The sequence below is a fragment of the Lupinus angustifolius genome, chromosome LG01 (assembly GCF_001865875.1).
Source record: "Lupinus angustifolius cultivar Tanjil chromosome LG01, LupAngTanjil_v1.0, whole genome shotgun sequence".
Classification (NCBI taxonomy): Eukaryota; Viridiplantae; Streptophyta; class Magnoliopsida; order Fabales; family Fabaceae; genus Lupinus; species Lupinus angustifolius.
The window spans coordinates 20384312-20402928 of record NC_032009.1 but is presented as its reverse complement, the minus strand read 5'-3'; the positions used below and the strand labels follow the sequence as shown (position 1 = coordinate 20402928).

General features: G+C 34.8%; 4 protein-coding genes and 1 pseudogene across 8 annotated transcripts; 2 read left to right on the top strand and 3 right to left on the bottom strand.

The window, feature by feature from the left end:
- LOC109353046 lies at positions 1473–2635 on the top strand. Its single transcript, XM_019595235.1, has 2 exons — positions 1473–2196; positions 2233–2635. The coding sequence occupies exon 1, from the start codon at positions 1695–1697 to the stop codon at positions 2178–2180; it is 486 nt and encodes a 161-aa protein (XP_019450780.1). The 5' UTR covers positions 1473–1694; the 3' UTR covers positions 2181–2196; positions 2233–2635.
- LOC109353035 lies at positions 2680–6846 on the top strand (annotated as a pseudogene).
- LOC109353017 (putative TrmH family tRNA/rRNA methyltransferase) lies at positions 7520–9488 on the bottom strand. 2 transcript variants are annotated; one of them, XM_019595219.1, is made up of 3 exons: positions 8990–9488; positions 7791–8016; positions 7520–7740 (listed from the first exon to the last, which is right to left on the bottom strand). In XM_019595219.1, exons 1-2 carry the CDS (start codon positions 9426–9428, stop codon positions 7796–7798), a joined length of 660 nt encoding a protein of 219 aa, XP_019450764.1. In that variant the 5' UTR covers positions 9429–9488; the 3' UTR covers positions 7520–7740; positions 7791–7795. The 2 variants fall into 2 exon arrangements, with proteins under 2 accessions (XP_019450764.1, XP_019450756.1); XM_019595211.1 differs by having other exon boundaries at positions 7532–8016; positions 8990–9484.
- LOC109352994 (putative E3 ubiquitin-protein ligase RF298) lies at positions 10394–14689 on the bottom strand. Of its 4 annotated transcripts, none has more exons than XM_019595181.1 (3): positions 14518–14689; positions 11816–13919; positions 10394–11058 (listed from the first exon to the last, which is right to left on the bottom strand). In XM_019595181.1, the coding sequence occupies exons 2-3, from the start codon at positions 13910–13912 to the stop codon at positions 10525–10527; spliced, it is 2631 nt and encodes an 876-aa protein (XP_019450726.1). In that variant the 5' UTR covers positions 13913–13919; positions 14518–14689; the 3' UTR covers positions 10394–10524. The 4 variants fall into 4 exon arrangements, with proteins under 4 accessions (XP_019450726.1, XP_019450729.1, XP_019450745.1 ...); XM_019595184.1 differs by having other exon boundaries at positions 14565–14689; XM_019595200.1 differs by having other exon boundaries at positions 11816–13892; positions 14565–14689.
- On the bottom strand, positions 16864–18354 carry LOC109352986 (S-adenosylmethionine decarboxylase proenzyme 4-like). Its single transcript, XM_019595175.1, has one exon. The coding sequence runs from the start codon at positions 17946–17948 to the stop codon at positions 16887–16889; it is 1062 nt and encodes a 353-aa protein (XP_019450720.1). The 5' UTR covers positions 17949–18354; the 3' UTR covers positions 16864–16886.

Here is an 18617-nt window from a genome sequence, read left to right as displayed (position 1 = left end):
GGTTAACTCTATTTGATATGCCTTACAAAAAGGTATGGTGTGCATTTCTAGGTAGTTGATGAATTTTTATCAACACGAATGTCTTACAAAATTTCTTTCTTACCTTTCAAACCAATTATATTTTATTTGTTTTTTATTTTTATGATTTTTTTATTTGTTGGACAAAATTGTGATCTAACCACCGGGAAGTTCCATTGTTACACCACATCTTAAACCAAAACTTTAAGGCTTAATTCCATGGGTCTTTTCTTTCCTTCTTATAGACTCTTGCACTCTTCTATCCGATGTGAGATTTTTTTAATTAGATTGACGTGAGATCACCATTCAAAAATTTTTTTTTTTTTTTTATTTGTTATGACGTCCTTTTCATTTTCATTTCTTTCTTTATCTTCGTGTGTTGAACTTGTCATTTTGCTTCTTTTTACTTGGCCAAAGTGGTTTCTTTTTTCGTTGAAAGCACCATTTTATGTTTTTAATTTTCGGCGAATAAAAGAAAAGGAAAAATGAGGAAATTATTCGTAATTATTAATTGGCAAAGCGACATTTGGCCCCACCCAAAACAATAATGCGAAGGAAAGGACAACTAACTTGACGCCGTTACTTTAGCTAACGCGGTTAATTGAATTGAAAATATCAGCAGACCCCAATTTTAAAGTAGAAGAGAAATATATCTATCAATAAAAATATATTATATCAATTAATTTTTTAAATATTTATTATTATTTTTTGTTATTTATGCTTAATTATCTTTGTTCCTCGAAGCAAGCAATAAGGTAGGCGTTAGGATAACGATACCTACTAAAGGACCCCACATCATCACGCTGATTACGAAACAACAGACAATAAATGAATAAATAACATCGCCTAAACTTACACTTCTCCATTCACATTTAATGTATTTCTCTTTCTAAAAAATCATATGAATTATAATAGTAAAGGTTTATGAGTTTACTATTAAGATTGTATAACATATCTACTACTTTATTTTTAAAGAGTAAATAATATTCAAATAATACATATATTCTTGTACTAAAATCTATAGAGGGCATTATATTATGTATTAATGTATCAATATTATCTTGTAATTAAGAATCGATTAAATTTAAATATGAACTATGTATAAAGTAAAATGCCTTTATATATATTTACATATATATTCTCATAATTTATAACATGGTATAATGTTTCCAGTTTCCATTCAAATCTTGGGGATATAAATTTATTCTAAATGTATTTTCTCTGAAATATTTGAATATCTGGATTAAATTTCAGTTATTTAAAATTAGATAAGTTTATCATAAATAAAGTATTGTTATGATTGTAAGCATGTCATTATTAACTATATTCTTATATTGTTGGGAGGGTCGGTGGGTTATGTCTCCTTCCTCCTCTTTTCCCTTCTCCTATATATATATATTATATCTTAGCCTCATTCTTCATTATCAATTATCACAAACACCTTCACAACACAAGAGATAGTAAAGGGTATTCTTGTCAATTCATTTTCTCACACAAACTAAACCTCTCTTCCTTCTTCTCTGAATCATAGAGGCACACAAGGGTGTTTTCGTCAATTCATTTTCATTCCCTTTATACGTTGTTGTGATTTGTGAGAAATAACAATAACCGAATCTTAGGTTTTGTTTAGGGTTTTCAATTTTATCATCTTAATTATAACATAGTTTACGATTACGATGGCAACGGAGATTTTGCGGCCACAGGATTGTTTGATCCAACGGATCAGAGTTCCTCCGGCAACCTTTTCACGCCATCGGAGTTACACCAACTGCTCTAATTATTACAACAACCACCACACAGCCACCTCCAGGTCATACCGGAAACCTGTTACCCGACCCGATCAGAGGAAGCGGGTTGATGTTGGCTCCGGTCAACCGGTGTCGGCGTCGGTTTTGAAGAGATCATGCGTCGATGATTCCAGAATGACGAAGTGCAGTAGTTCAACGATGGAGAAGGTTATGATTCTCCGGAGAGGTGAGTCGCTCGATTCGTCTTCCGCGGTTGCCGTGAAGAGCGATATCTACGCCGGATCTGCGTTTTCGGTGGTGGCTCCGTCGCCGAGCGCGCTTCCGTTGCCATCTTTTCCGGCTAAGAAGCAGGCGTCGCCGGTGGTGGATGATTCTGCTACGCGAGATCTTAGGCGCCTTCTACGGCTCGATTAACACGTAATCGGGTTACGGATCCAGATTTCGGATCCGGAAATGATCCATCTCGCGTTCTCTTTGGTCCTTACTATCTAGAATCTTCTTCTATCGCTGTCTCCGTTACCGTTACCGTTACGCCCCTCTCGATTTCAAGTCCTGACTCAACCGTGAATTTTTTTAACGGAAGGGTGGATCTGAAATTGAGGGGTGAAATGTTATTGGCACCGTAATAAAATATAAATTAGGTTGTAATCTCAGGTCAGAAATTTGAAAGGAAAAGAAGTGAGTGAATATGATTAGTGAATGCGATGGCTGTGTCAAAGTTCTGATCCTGTTGTGAATTTGGTAGCTCTTTCTACTTTTTTTTGTAAAGTAACTTAAAATGGTTAAAATTTAGGGACATTTCAGTAGATTTTATTTTAACATGTTATGTATTCTATATCTTTTTATGCAATGTAAAGAAATTTTTGTTTCAGATTAACAGTTTGTCATCAATATATTATATATCTAATCCCACACCATTCTCACAAACTCAAACATTATTTTTGAACTATTATGAATATCTCTTCCCCTTTTCGGTTCGTGGCTGCCCTTTTAACAAGTATTGTTTATATGAATCGATGATTGATGAAAATATAGTAGAATATTACATCACTAGATTAACGTTTTGTTAGTTGCTTGAAGATATATGAACTAAATATCAACAACTCAACATGGGTTAACCTCCCTGATTTTGGGTGAGATCTTGTATTCTACCGAAAACATTAATTAGTTTAGCAATTTCCATAAGCAAAATTATTAGTTAATTGGATTAAAGTTGAGTTTGTGAAGCAATGTTTGCAACTTTTGCATTCCCCCATTTGACCTTACGTAACACCAGATTCTAAAAAACTAAATATGCAAAGATCTTGACCGTGCAAGCAAGGTATTGCATCGCTAAAAAGGGAATTGAAGGAATTTAGAAAATTGAAGGTGTTGCATATAGAATTTACACAAGAAGGTAAATCAAATTTGGGATTATAGAGCAAAGGCCTAATTCACATTATTCTATCCTTAGATTGCAATCCAGAAAGAGGATCTAAGTATGCAACTTCAATTTATAATTATTATTTTTAATCCAAATATCCAAATCCAGTGTGTTCCTATCCGACGAACTGAAGGGTCCCAAGCTTGGTCGTCGGGGTGGGCCCACTTGTTGGGACCACCATAGTTGACCCAAGGGAAAACATGCTTTCCGTACTCCACCAACCTACCTGTCAGCACAACAGACAAGTCACAGAACGGACACCCAACCAACCGCAGGCTAGAGGACAAGAATGGCACAGCGTACGGTCCTAGCAGACTGCCTGACACGGGAAAGCACCTCCCGACAACACCTTTGGTCGGCCACGCGTCGCACCACCAGCCAAGAGCTCAATGTCAACTCTCCCTTCTATAAATAGGGGCCCCACCAACAGGAAGTATCTCAACCTCTTCACTCTTTAATATTACTCTTTCTATTACTATCTGCCTTCACTACTCTCTCTCTAGTTCATACACTGACTTGATCGTCGGAGAAACTTTTCAGGTACCTCCACCGGCGGGTCCAATTCTCTTGCTTCCTCCTACCGCTTTGACGACTACCTTCTACCCCTTCATCAACATCTGATCCATCATAACACGCATCTTTGTGTTCTAGTAGAGAACACAGTGATCACTGTCATTAATGTGGGAAAGGACTAATTCCTTAGGTATACCTTTCATTACAAAAAATAATAATGTAATTTCAACATGTCCTTCTAATTTATCCTATCCTATTTGTTCGTCTTTGGGAGTACACTTTTATTGTATCATAATAAGTGTCATTCTATATGCTATGAGATTGTGATTGGTTGAAAAAATATAAGTTAAAATTTAATGATTAACTATTTTTATAACCAATCGCAATTTATGATACATGAAGTAACAAAAATTATGGAATAGAAGATGCTCCCCATAGTTAGCGAAGTTGAACCTATTGTTGACTCAGCATGAAATTATAAGACCTGGTGTGTTTGCCAATACAAAATGTTAGGTCCAAACTGGTAAATGTTGCTATCATATCCATAGGCTATTCATATTTAATGTAGAAGATACTTGTTCAACTCCGATACGGATTTCTACATTAATGGAAAGACAAATATCATATAGTAATATACAAAAGATTAAATATAATGACATTTTTATTCTTTTGTTTATCATAAAATCACATTTGTACCATTAAAAATACGAGGAAAACAACTATTTGCCTCTCTATTATCCTTCGACTCAATTAGGTTGTAGGCTTCTACTAATGCCTCCTTTGATCTTTCTTTTATCTGCTTTAATGGAAGCCCAACCACTCCTATTATTTCTTCATAACAGTTTTGGGTTTTCATGCAAAAAAATCGAGTACCAATACTGGATTGAGAGAAGAAGAAGAAGAATATTTTTATTTTTTAATTGAGAAATAATGTAAAATTATAGTTGTTGAAAAAAATTGCCAAGTATCGTAATCCTGAAACACAATAAGTAGTAGATGAATTGATATATAATAATAGATTATGCATTATCTAAAACTTTTAAACTTAATGCATAGTCTTCTTTCCTTTTCTTTTCTTGGTGACTGCCATCAGAGTTTACACATATGCATGATAGGTTCTCTTTAATGATTTGTTAGAAAAAATATACTTTCTAATAAGTAAAAATATATTACACTTTAATTTACTAGAAATATAAATAGTGCGTGTCATTTTTATTTTCTATAATAACAGTTTAATCAGAAAGAACGGAACAAAATATTGGTAGGGAACGCTGATAATACAATCGGTACTATAGTAAAAACGAAAGGTAATTACTATATATACTTGCAAGTTAACATTAGAGGTTGATGCAACTTTTTGTTTAGTTTTCTACCTTTATCCTCACATCGGAAGTAATTATGTCCGAGTTGGACATATCTACATGTATGTATATGAAGTTAACTATTTCAATGTGTATTTTTTCCATCCACGAGACTCGATCCAAAAACTTATTTAAAGAGAATCAAACATGTAGTATTTGAACCACCGTCCCATTAATAGCCATTGAAATGTAATAGCTCATTTAGACCCCTTCAGCATGGCACAAGTGGGCAATCATTGGGCGAAATATGAATTATCTTTCAAGTAATGTTTCATGGAAATTAAATATTAGTGGACACTATTTGTTAGTTATATTTTATCTTTTTATTTTGATTATGTTCGCATATATTCATAAAATATAACTGAGCAACAGAGATACATTCATTTATTTTAAGAAAAAACTATATATCATACTGGGTTTAAGTAATGAAACTCTGTAATAATATTGATAACACACGCATTTTATTAAGATTTATCCTACCCATTCTAAAATATCTTATATTATATTAAAGGTAATATCTAAATGATATATATAAAAATAATATCTCATATTATGATAATTATATCTTAAAAGATCTTTTATGATTGATATAAAAATAGTATCTTATCTTATGATCATTAATTCATTATAACTTAGATTTGTTTATAATATATATCAGAAGATCTTTCAGGATTTGTTAACAACATTCTTAGAAGATTTATTTACTACACGTGTTAGTATAAATAGAGATTAGTGTATGTCTTTTATATCATAACATCAAAAGTTAGTCATTCACAGTATTTGCAATTTGTAATACCTTAACCTTGTAATTTGAATAGTGCTGTTCAATTGTTCTAAATTTGTAAGTAGAAAAGTAAGACTGCGAAATTCTGTAGAAGCCACTAACTCCACGTTTGTTCCTCTCTCTTTCTCTTTGCTTCTTATATATAAATTGAGTGAAGAAATAACACACAACATCTTTCTGTGAACTTGAACAGTATTCAAAATGGTTGCAGAAAACACTACACATTCCTTAAACACTTCTAGTAGTACCACGTTAACATCAGCAGTTGGAGATCTCATTAAGTTGCTTCCTACAGGAACTGTTTTCTTGTTCCAATTCCTAAACCCAATAGCAACAAACACAGGTCAATGCAACACCACCAACAAGTACTTAACTTCCATTCTCCTCTTTGCATGCGCCTTCAATTGCTTCTTTCACAGATAGCTACACTGCCACTGATAACAAAAGACATTATGGGATTGTAACAACTAAGGGTTTATACCCTTCTCCTCCTAACACTGACTTATCAAAATATAGTCTCAAGTTTAGTGACTTTGTTCATGCAGTTTTGTCTTTGGTTGCTTTTGCTGTGTTGGCCTTGTTAGACACAAACACTGTCCATTGTTTTTATCCTGATTTTGATTCAACACAGAAGCAGTTGCTGCAAGTGCTGCCTCCAGCTATTGGGGTAGTTGTTGGTGGGGTGTTTATGATATTCCCTAATACACGCCATGGAATTGGTTACCCTACAAGCTCAGATTCTAATGAAGACACCTCTTCGAAATTATCAAATGATACTGCTGCTGCACCTCCTCAAATTGTTTAGTAGTTAAATATCTCTGTGATATGTGTTGTTTTTTGCTCATTTTTGTTGGATTATTTCATGTTAGGAGCTAGGGAACAAGGATCTTTTGAAAAGATGGAAGTGTATGTTATCTCTCATTATAAATAAAATAAAAGTGTTATGTTATTTTCCATTTGAAAGGATTCCATCGATCCTTACTCATAGCTAGGTTATCATTTGACTCCTTAGGTATATAGAATGCCGAAGAATAGTGAGTGACGTGGTTATTGTATTATTGTTTGTTTTGAATTTTGATATATGGTAGTGTACTAGTCTTTTCTATTGGCTCTAATTAAAGTGAAGAATTGGCCATCTTCTACTCTTCAGCGTTGGACTTGGACTATATTTAGTGGTGGAAACTTGAGATACTTTTGCATACTTTTCCACGGGTTATAAGGTCTGCTATACCAAAATGGAATTCTCCTTTCTAATTACGATTTCATTGATGATTGTGTTTTGGGATTGATTTTTTTGTAGCCCTTGTTTTGGTTTATAAGATGTAAATAATGTACCTCAAATCTAAACACAAACAGAATAAATGTGGGTTGACAAACATATGAGTCTAACAATTGCATTTCATAGTTATGAAACTTCATTTTCTTTTCCCTAAAAAATTCAACTCGCATAAGTAAAATCATTTTGACTCGAATAAGAAAAACTACATTTTTTATCATTTTGACTCGAATAAGAAAAACTACATTTTTTACAGAAGTGCGATAATCTGAGATTTTTCCTTTTTCTTCAACAACAATATACAACAAATACACATTCAATCAGTAGGTGCAAATGATAACGAGTCAAAGTAAGTCAATAAAAATAAAAAAGGGGAAATTGAGAATAAACTTTTGATGTAAATTTGATTTTGACAACTTCAAATAATGTACAGCCACCGGTGGCAGCTGCAGCAAACTCCCCATAGACAACATACACCAAAAAAGAAGGTAGAACCTTGCCTACATAATGGCTCCTTTTTGTTTAATGTTACAAATTGCAAGCTATCCATCCAATCTAACAGTTAGTTTTCTCCATCACACGTTCCATTAGACGACATGCAGGTTCTGTTCTGCCCCTATTGAATAATTTAAACCCTTAATTTCAAAGATCATTGCCCTCCCTCCCTATTCATCAGCCATCAACAAATAATGCATCAAGGAGGTTTGAAGATGAATTGCCATTCTCGATCTCTTCAAAGAAACCATTCGCAGCATTTTCTCTTCTAGCTTTACGCTCTTCTATGATAGAATCATCTGTTTCAGTGCAGAAATTTCGTCGACCCTGCTTTACAGGTCTCTCAGCCACAACAAATTTGTTTCCATCTCGAGGTCTCTCAGTAAAACCTGCCCAGACTGAGAGGGGAAATGGTTCAGAAACTACAGTGTCATGTGAATTACATCAAAAGCAATTCAAAAGTCCGAAGAGGTAGCTTAGTTGGTAAAGATGCGAGAAATAAAGTGCCGAGCACCTTGGCTCAAACCAAGGCATCTGCACAATTTCCCCCTCCCCTGTCCCGCCATAAAACTTTATCTATAAAAAAATAAATTCAACTAACATCATAATGCATATGAACCTGTATGATAGTGAATACAAGCATAATTCACAAACAAGAGTTAGGGTAGTTTACTTCATTGCCTTGCTCAATGTGTGGAAACTGGAAAGTATACTATATATTTCAAGGTGAGTAGAAAATGTACGCAGACAACAAAAGGAACAGAGATCCAGAGTGAAGCATTTATTTATTAGTTATCAAGACTGAATGCATAAAAAGTTATAAGCTTTAATTTATTTATGTTGAATGACAATTCTTCCAACTTCTTCTAAGAGCATTCACAATGGTGCAACCCATTTTTTCGTTCTTAAATGAACCTCATTGGTTACTTTATATTTGTTTACACATTCGAACAAATTAAGCAATTGAGTCAAAATTATCTCCAATTATGCAAATGTATTTCCATTCTTAAATAGACCCCACAAACCTACCTTATATTTATCTTCTTTTTTTCTTCTTCACTTTTACTTTATTTTATTTAATATTGATTTCTTCTTTCTCTTCTAATAATTTTTTTTTTCATTTTTTAATGTTATCTCAGTTATAAGAACCGTACCTATTTTGTTCACTCTTGCGAAATAAGCACCAATGGTGAAATTGATGAAGAACGTTCTTATTTGGCTATGAACTTTGTTTTTTCCACTACTGTGTGTGCTCTAAGTAAACCTATAGAGACAATTGCATATCAAAGATAACATAAAAACATATACATAACCATTTTAAGCAGTAAAATTGAGAATCAGAAAGTGATTTTGTAATAGAAAAAGCGGTACCTCCAAAATGATGGAGAACAATAGAAGCAGCAACAGTAACATTGAGTGAAGCAGTGCCAGGTCCATAATGTGGAATATAAACGAAGAAATCACAAATTTCAATTTCCTTTGGAGAAAGACCAGTACCCTCATTGCCGAGTAAGAAAGCAGTGTTCTTCTTGAAAGGATGTTGATTCACAGCAACGGCGTCGTTTGTGATCTCAACACCACATATATCACAGTCTCTATCGTCCTTGAGGAATGTGCGAGCGTCATGGAGAGAATGAAAGTGACGAAATCGGAGATGAGAAGAGGAACCGTGGCTACCGAAGGAGTTGAAATCACGACGACCGACGAGGATGAGTTCGGAGACACCGAAGGCGGTGGCGCTACGAGCAAGAGTGCCAACGTTGTGGCGTTTAGCGATGTTGTGCACCACCACATAGCATTCCACCCCCATTCTACTACACTAACTAGGTTTAGGTTTAGGACCACTTATTCACTCCTAAAACCAATTAAGTACTAACATATGTCAATTACTTCTTTTATATGTATAAATCAAGAGTAAAATTGTAAGAGCTACATTTGTCGGGAGAAACAACCACGTACTCGAAAATGGATTATTCCCTTATAAAAAAAGGATACACTTGGAATTATCAACAAAATTTCACAAAATTAAATCTCAAAATTATTCTTTACAAATCTTAGGGTGCAAACCTTCGAACAAAATATAACTCCTTATTCATTCATGCAATGTTGTTGAATAGAGTAATTAATCACTTTGCTTGAAGATGAAAATTATTTTTCAATGATTGATTACCCTTTAGTTTAGTCTATAACAAATGAAAATCACCCTTTTAGTCTCCAACTGCTAGTTAGTGGAGTTTCTCCTTAGTCAGTTTATTCCATCCCAACGGACTTATTAGCTCACATTAAACGATATCAATAATTAAAAATGTAATTTTTATTTGTAAACGAGTAAAATTGAGGATGATTATATCGTCATAGATTATTTGCATAGGATTATTAAAAATGAAAGGTGATTAAATATAAAAAGTTGGTTGTAAAAATGAAATGGGCATTTAAAGATAATCTTCATTGTTTGTATGTGCATAGTGTTCATAAGATTGATGGTGATGATAGGAAGTTGCATATTCAGTTTCTACTCGTTTCCAGTGAGTAAGGCATTAGAAAAGATGCATCAATATCTTTTCCATTCAGTTCAAGTCCCTTCAATTGTTCCTAGCTGTCATTAATAAGAACGGATCTCTTCTTCATTTTGAGCACATCCTTATTCAATTGTTCATACTCATAGCTGATTAGTTTAAACATGTGACTGAGGAAGGGAAATTCTAATCACAGACGATACGTATCTCAACTTTATTAAGAAAAAAACTAAAAAAAGAACATCAATGACAGCATCAATGAAGAATCAACCTTGGCATTGAAAAGCAACTTAATGTATCTCAACTTTGGAGATGCATGGTCCAATGCATTTATTCATTGCGAGTCCCATGGACATTATTCTAAACGCTCAACTCACTCAAGTAAATAAATTAAATATGGCTATAACGGACAGGAATGCGCCGCTGGATGAGGCTCCTGCAAGAAGGACAATCTTGCATACCCTGTTTTTCATGGAGCTCATTACATGTTGTGCAAACAACCTGATGAGCACATGGGAGGAATACCACAGACAACTCCTCAGAAAGGCACATCACACATTCCCTTTCCCGTTTCACGCCGCCTGTCACTGAGTAATCACTTACCAGTTCTGAAATAAAAGAAGTCCTCGGTTCCTCTAGAGCACTGCCATTTTTCGTGTCAGCGGATCTGCTGCCATCACTGCCATCAATGCCCATCCTCAGTGCAGCAATCTTGGAAGAGTCACTCTTCAGTCTCAGTTGTGCAATTTCTTTTTCAAGTTTAAGGATATCATCTTTGTACCTTTGCACATTCCTCTCTGCTTTCGATTTGGTCATATCCTCCTTGGATTTTGCTAACTCCTCAATTTGTTCTCTTCCTTTCCTTATAGCACTGGCTTGTAAGAGAAGTTCTTCTTTTGCCTTTGCTTCCTGCTGCCATCTAGCCTGTAAAATTTCCCCTTTACAATGAGAACAAACCCAGTAACAAAAAATCATTCAGCATCTATATAGAGAGATGGTTGAACTTGTGAAATCTTACAAGTGCTTGTATAACAAACTGTTTTATCATACTTCACTTCACCATAACTAAATTCATGATTTGGTTCATATGATATCAAAAAATTGCTAAAGGGGTTGAGAGTCGCAATTACAAGATTGATCCAATGTTAAAAAAATGAAATAAATAAGGTGCAAGGGAACAAAAAAGATTTAGAAGTTACTGTAAGGTCACCTTGTCTGTTCCTCTGCTAACATAGATCACCAAACGAACAATTATACATTGGGCAACTTTTTAAAAGGTGGGAAGCTGATATTACCTTGACAGCTAACAATAGCAAGGAGAAAATTGGATTGAGACCCATATCATTTAACATGGAGTCACTATCTGCCCATTCTACAATCAATGATAATGGTCAAGCCATGCTTAGGAATGGATAGCAAATATTACTGTCATTGCATACCAATCCACTTATTACTTTTACTCTAAGAAAAATGAAAGTGGAGAAGCTTTGAAACTTCAAATAGCGACTTACTAATCACAATTCCTACTTTTTAAGAATAATAAGGTCCGTATATTGAAGGCACCACCCCAAACTACTCCCCAAGCCAAATATTATATTAGTACATGTATGAAGTGGACATTTACAAGATATAAAGAAACATGAGACAGATGTTCAGTTTAAATAAGCTTAAAATAGGAAACCTGAACTTGCTCTTGTTGCATTTTAACTTGCTCTGACTCCTGAACTAGCTGTGCCAATTTGCGTTTTTCACTCACTAGCTCTTCCTGAAGCAAGAACTTCTGCTTTTCCCATGACTGAAATTGCAATTGGGTTTTCTTTTCTCTGCTTGAGATCTCTTGACAGTTAAATGCAGTCTCTGAAGCACATAGCTTAGCAGCCTCCATCTCTATCCTCAGTGCAGCATTCTCCACCTCAAGCTTCTGGACCGCAGCATTAGCTCGCAGTACCTGCCCACTAGCTTTACACAAGGCATTTTCCATCTCCGAGAGTTTCTTCACAGTGTTTTCCTCAAGAGACCGCTTCTCTGTTTTAAGACGTTCAACTTCCTCTTTCTCTTGCCTTAGTGTCTTAAGCTCAGCCTTGTCCTTACTCAGTCGTCGAGCAGCCTGCATTACCTTTTGATTGGCCCACTCATTCCATTCTTGAAGCTGATTTTGCAGCTCCCGGACCCTTGGAACAAGCTTCAAAATCATCTCATCCTTTTTATCCTGGGGTACCCACTGCCCTTGGGACTTGTTGTATGGGATCCCCACATGACTACTATTAGGTGCACACACAGGTGCTGTAGACATGGTTTTTGAAGACAATGAAAGAGAAAGATCAGTATCTGTAAGTGATAATGAACCAGGGCTACTGAAAGCAGGAATATTATTTGCTGCATGCACTGAAAATGAAGTATTGAATGATCTGAAAACAGCATCAGCAGAGTCCACACTAAAGGCAGCAGGATTAGGTGAGAAACTAGCATCAAGATTATCTTGAGTCACATCAACTCCCGTGGCCTTACTTATCTGTAAGGATGCACTCTTTAAGCTTATGGTAGAAGATTCAGACCCAGATTTAAGTTTTTTATCCAAGATTAAACCACTTAAGCCACTCAGCTTCCCTCCTCTTGAAGACCCTTTAGATCCATAAGTCCGATAAATTTTTTCCACATGAAATGATTTCTGCCGAAGAATGTAGTCCCTCTTGCTGCTACCAGAATGGACCTTCCTAACATTCCCACACTTTTCTTCCAGCGAGGGAGATTGGGATGTTCCGGTAGCATTAAATGCTTTATCAGCACAGTGAGGTCCACAACTAACACCCTCATTCTCTGAGGGACCACCAATACTTTGAGAATTCTTTAAGTTGTTTACACCTGGAATTCCTGCCACAAGGGGTTTCTTAGATTGAGAATTATGAGAGACAGCAGGAATTGATTTACAAGGACTTGGAAGACTCAAATCAGGAACTCTGGTTTCTGCTTTTGACTGTAATTCTGTTTGATTAGATGAACAGCCATCAGCAGTTCCATAACCTAAACTATTACTTAAAGGGTCGCAGTCCATTGCACAAGCATGAGCTACATTCATATCACAAATTAACAAACACCACATAGCATCCCCAGTACTGAAGAAAGGCCTAACCTCTCGAAGAACACAAACCAATTCAGCCAAGATATACTTCTCAAGTTGCACTAAATCTTTGAAATGGTGCTCTCGTGAAGGATAATCTTCTTGGCCTTTCCTAAGAAAGGGTAGGGTATTGTCAACTATATTAGATACAGTATCTTTACATCCATAACAGATGCCAGACTTTAAGACTGCCTTACTAGCAACTTCTTCAGTGTAGCCACATGCAACAATTTCTCTAATTGCACTCTTGAAAATGGCATCCAAATTACTCAAGACAAGTTCTTCTAACTGGGCTTCCGTGAGTTCACTCCAATCAGCATCATCATATTCATCTGCCTCGACTTCTTCCTTGGGTTGACAAGGTCCAGCCTCACATGAACTTCCAGGACTATACAATCCAAGGTCAAGCTTCAACCCATCGGAATGATCATGGTTAATACTACACAGGTCACAAGCAGTGGCTTCGACATGACCTGTGCTTATATCAAATTTCTCAGCAGAGAACTCATAACCGAGGCACTCGTGTTGAGATGCAGGAATTATCTTATTTGGCTCCCCTAAAGGTGGATCAGCCCTGAATTTTCTCTTGTTCCTACTCCCTTTTTCTTGAACAACTGAAGGAGACATTTGACAGCTACCACTGGCAACCAATGAAACCATTTTTTAGCTGCAAATCAACAAGCAAACAAAAAAAGAAGGAAAAAAAAGATAAAACATATGGACACATTTGTCAAATTTTATTTAGCATCAATTCACAAGCACCAATAATTGACTCATTCTCAAATAAATTTGCATGAATTAAAATTAAAATTAAAATAAAAGATGATTAAGAATCATAATAAAGATTATAACATTAGATTAATCAAATAAGTACTAAAACTGGATTATTATATATAATAAGGCATTGCATATTTGAATACACTGAATGACTGAAAATTAATTCATATTTGAATTCAGTATTGCAATCTATGATGTTAAACTACGTAAAAGGTTCATATAACTGATCAATAAACCATCCACAAATATATAATCCAGTAATCTCAGCATCAGGAGCACAACTATTTGGCACAAAAATGAAAATAGAAAACAGATAAATAAATTTCAATCCATATCAATACTCAAAACACATCCACAGATAAAAAAACAGATAAAATCAAATTTTCCAGAGATTGTAATTATAGCATATGGAGGCAGTGATAGGAAGGAATCGCCATAAAAGATGCGAATATGAGATTTATAATAAGTTATAGAGAATGAATAGGTACCCGATTGGAGCAATTTTTCGAACAATCGAAGGTAGGATCGATCTTACAAAATCGGAGAATCAATATTAACGCATTTTTTTTGTTTTGTACTGAGGCTGAGGGCTAAAGAGAGAGCTTGGAAGCTTTAAGAACTGAAACGTTTCTCTCCTTCTCTCTTCACAAAAAAAAATCAACATAAATAATAAATAATAAAACAGTTTAAAATTTATACAATGCTAGTATAAAGTTTTTACATTGTCGACACATTGTCCACTATTAATTTGTATTACTTTTATTCGAGAGTCGATGCTAGTTAACATATGAAAATGTAGATGATTTGCTGACAGTATAAAAAACATTTACGTTGACATATTAAATTCATAATAAATATAGATTTTTATGTCAATATTATACTACCCTAACTCACCTATTATTTGAAGCATTAATACATGTTGAAATACGTTTAGGCTGAAACTAGAACATAATTAAATTTAAAACTAACTTAGTGGGTGTTCTTCTAATTGGATCCATTGTAGCCCAATAATGATGTGTTCCAACACCAGAAAATCATAATAAGACTTTTAAATTTTAGCATCACTCTTAAAACTTTGAAATTAGGATGGATTTTTGTTCCCACATTGAAGCCTAAGTTGATCCATGTGCAGCCCAACAAAAAGCAATAATTATAAAAGTATCTCTAATGAAATTAAGTGAATTGTTCATTATCCTTTGTTTTCCTAGTTTGACATTAGCAACAATTAAGAAACTCCTACTCAAATCATCACAACTTTACTAAAATATTAAGCAAATATAAATATCATTTCAAATAATACAATTAGAAAAATCATTGTCACTCCTTACTTAAATTTAGATGCATGACTTCTATTTACTTTTCTCCAAACTAAACTCTCGAATAAAATTTAGACATTCTTTTATCAAAAGTATCCTTTAAAAAATAATATTTTACAAAACATATATAAATTCCGAAAGTAAATTTTATTCTTATCAACAAAATATTGTTCATATGAAAGGTAAGAATTAAACTCATGATATCATCATTTGATAACCCAATTATTATGGGAAAAGGAAAGAACCAAACTTCCTTCAAGAAATCATATAATCCAGTAATCCATGCCTAAGGAGCAAAAGAAATTTCTATTGAATATTTTTAATTTGTACCTTATAATGTACCAAATATACCAATTGTTGCAAGTTGTGTGGTCACATTAGATAATGATTTTTTGTGGCACTCTTTCATTCTCTCCTTTCATACACTTGACCACAATTTAATTTTCTTCCACCCATTATCATGATAATAGTTCACAAAGAAGGTTATAAATCAATCCATCATCCACCTTTTCCGATAATAAATTATACAAATTAAATAAGAAGATACACCAAAAAATCAAATTAAATGGTAGGAGATAATTAATTACACATAAATTGTGATTGCAAGTTCTCCCCATTTTCTCTCCCTTCAACCAAACAATTGGTTTGTCATTTGGAGTTTTGCTTTGAGAATGAACTCCATTGAAATTTGTCATATCAAATATTAAGTCCTTTGACATGTTTAAAATTTCTCACTTTTTCTAACACTTCCTTTAATTTGGTTACTCCTATAAAGTTCTAATTATAAAGTTATAAAAACTAGTGCTAGTTATAAAAACTTAACTTGTGGAAGTTTTGGCATTTGAAAATTTTCGATCATAATACTTGCTTTTAGTTTTTTGTTGTTGCACTTTTACACTAAATATTTGTGGAAATACTCATCAAATATATTGAATTTATTATATCTTACTCATGTTATGTATTTATAGTGACAAAAGCCATGCAAAAGAAAACGTGGCTTGGAAACTCAAAACTTCATTCCATGTAAATTCTTTTAATGTTTGTTCATGCAAATAACATATCAGAATAAAGATTAATGATAAATATACAGCAAAAGTGTGATTTTGTTCTTGAATAATCTACTAGCTAAGAGAGCATAAAAAGAGAAGTAGGGAAAAATAAAAATAAGAAGAGTTGAATATTGAATACAGTCTCAAACAAGAACACTTTTACACCCACTACACATTCTCAAAAATCTCAGGCGTGACAAGCCTAAGTGGGGTGCATTATCATTCATGATCATCCTCAACTTCCCCCACTCTACCTTCCCTTTTTTGAGATTAATCCTTTTATCTCATTTCTATTTTTGCAACACAAATGTTAACAATAGTGGATCCCACTCAATCACTAAGTGTGTGTAATTACCATTTTTCATCTTTTAAAACATTCATCATCCATCATAACCAATCATGTTATCACCCCCTAAAATTTTCAACCAACTCTAACTTCCTACCTATCAACTTTGCCCGGTAAACCCAACTCTTACTCGCTCACCTAGTGGATTAAGGCTTGATTTTTGTTGTCGAACAGGGAATACTTTTGCGGCGAGTCGTAAATGTTTGAAAGACAACATCACCTGCTGATATGAACTGGTCCATTACACAACTCCTGCATTTTAATCCCAGAGGCTCCACTAGTTTTGCCATATTTGTCCATATCTCATGGTTATACTCATTCCATGTGGTTGAAATGGACATAGTCCCTGGCCTGAAAATCTGAACAACTTTCCTTAACACATGCACTATATCATCATTAATAGAAGCAACACATTCAAAGCTTGCATAGCTGAAACCATCTTCTGGAGTGACATGAATGGTGGAGTACCAATCTCCATCCATGCCATTCATTGAATAGCCACAAGGGTCAAATGCAAAGTCACAAATAAGTGCATGTGGATTGATCTCATTGATGCCTGTAAGCTCTGTCATTTCCTTCCCTGCAGAATCGCCGGTTTTTCCATCACCGGCTCGCCGGAAGAACTTCCTAGCAAGGATAGGATCAAGCTCAGTCATGCATATCTCAATGGTGAATATGTCATTATCATAAGGCATATGAGAGTGATTGTGAGAGCCATCATTGGCAGTGAAAACATGCCAAGAATGAGAAGAAGATTTAGAGGGCATGATGGAGGCTTTTCTGTAGGAAAGATTTGAAGGGATAGTGTCTTCCAAGTAGGACACTTCATCTTTGAAGCTAGTGTGAGGGAAAGGCTGTGACTTTGGGAAGATGAAGCTGCCTCTAGTGTAGCGGCAGGAACATAAGGTGAGGCCTAAGTTGTAAGCATAATGAATCATGGGATCAATGGATTTCAGAAGTTGGGTTGTGCCACAAGTCTTGATAATGATCTTGGTTGGATAAACAAAGAGGCTTGATTCTGATAACACATAGGCATCAAAATAAGAGTTACCAACAGCAGAAACCACTGTGCATTGGACAGCTTCTAGGACTTGTTGTATTGATTCAAAATCAATCTTTCTAAGACCCAGTGGAAATATTGCTGGGTCATCTCCAAAGAAATGGAGTTCCAAGCGTTTCTCAAACCCTTCAAAGCCAGAGACAGCCATTGGAATTAGTGTGGTTGTGTTTGGGAGAAGGGGATGTAACAGAGGAAACAGAGTAAAAGGAGGTTAAGAAGCTGAGAGAGAAAAGATTTGATTGGAATGTTGAAAGAGAGGTGAGAAAAAGGATTAGGGGTCAATGGTATTTATAGGTGTGTGTGTGTGTGTGTGAGTGAGAGTGTGTAGGAAGCAGTGATGTGAGGGGTGTTTATAAGAGAGAGCATGCGGATTATGGAACCAAGAATCATCATTGTAAGCATAATGGAATGAATAGGATGATATGTTATGCAACATTTTCCCAAAAAAATCAATTTTTTAGTGCAATCTTCTCTTCCATCCGAGAGAGTTACATGAAACTGGATTTACTCCTACTCTCATTAGTTTCATTGCACCTTTGTTTTATAGTATGTCTCTATTTTTCACCACCTTCATCACTGTTCTATATTTCTAGTTCTATAGCTCTAGCTAACATCCACTAGTGCATAAGAACTGTGCTTTTTCTGTCTTTTCATTTTCCCCAATAGATTATGGATTGGATTAAATAATTTAAAGATTTTTAAGCATCAAATCAAATAATTCTCCAACTTCCTCGTTCATGATAGCTTAGTACTATTATTAGTGGTTTAAAGAGAGGGGCATAGTTTAATATTTTAAATATTTTGTTATATGAATTTA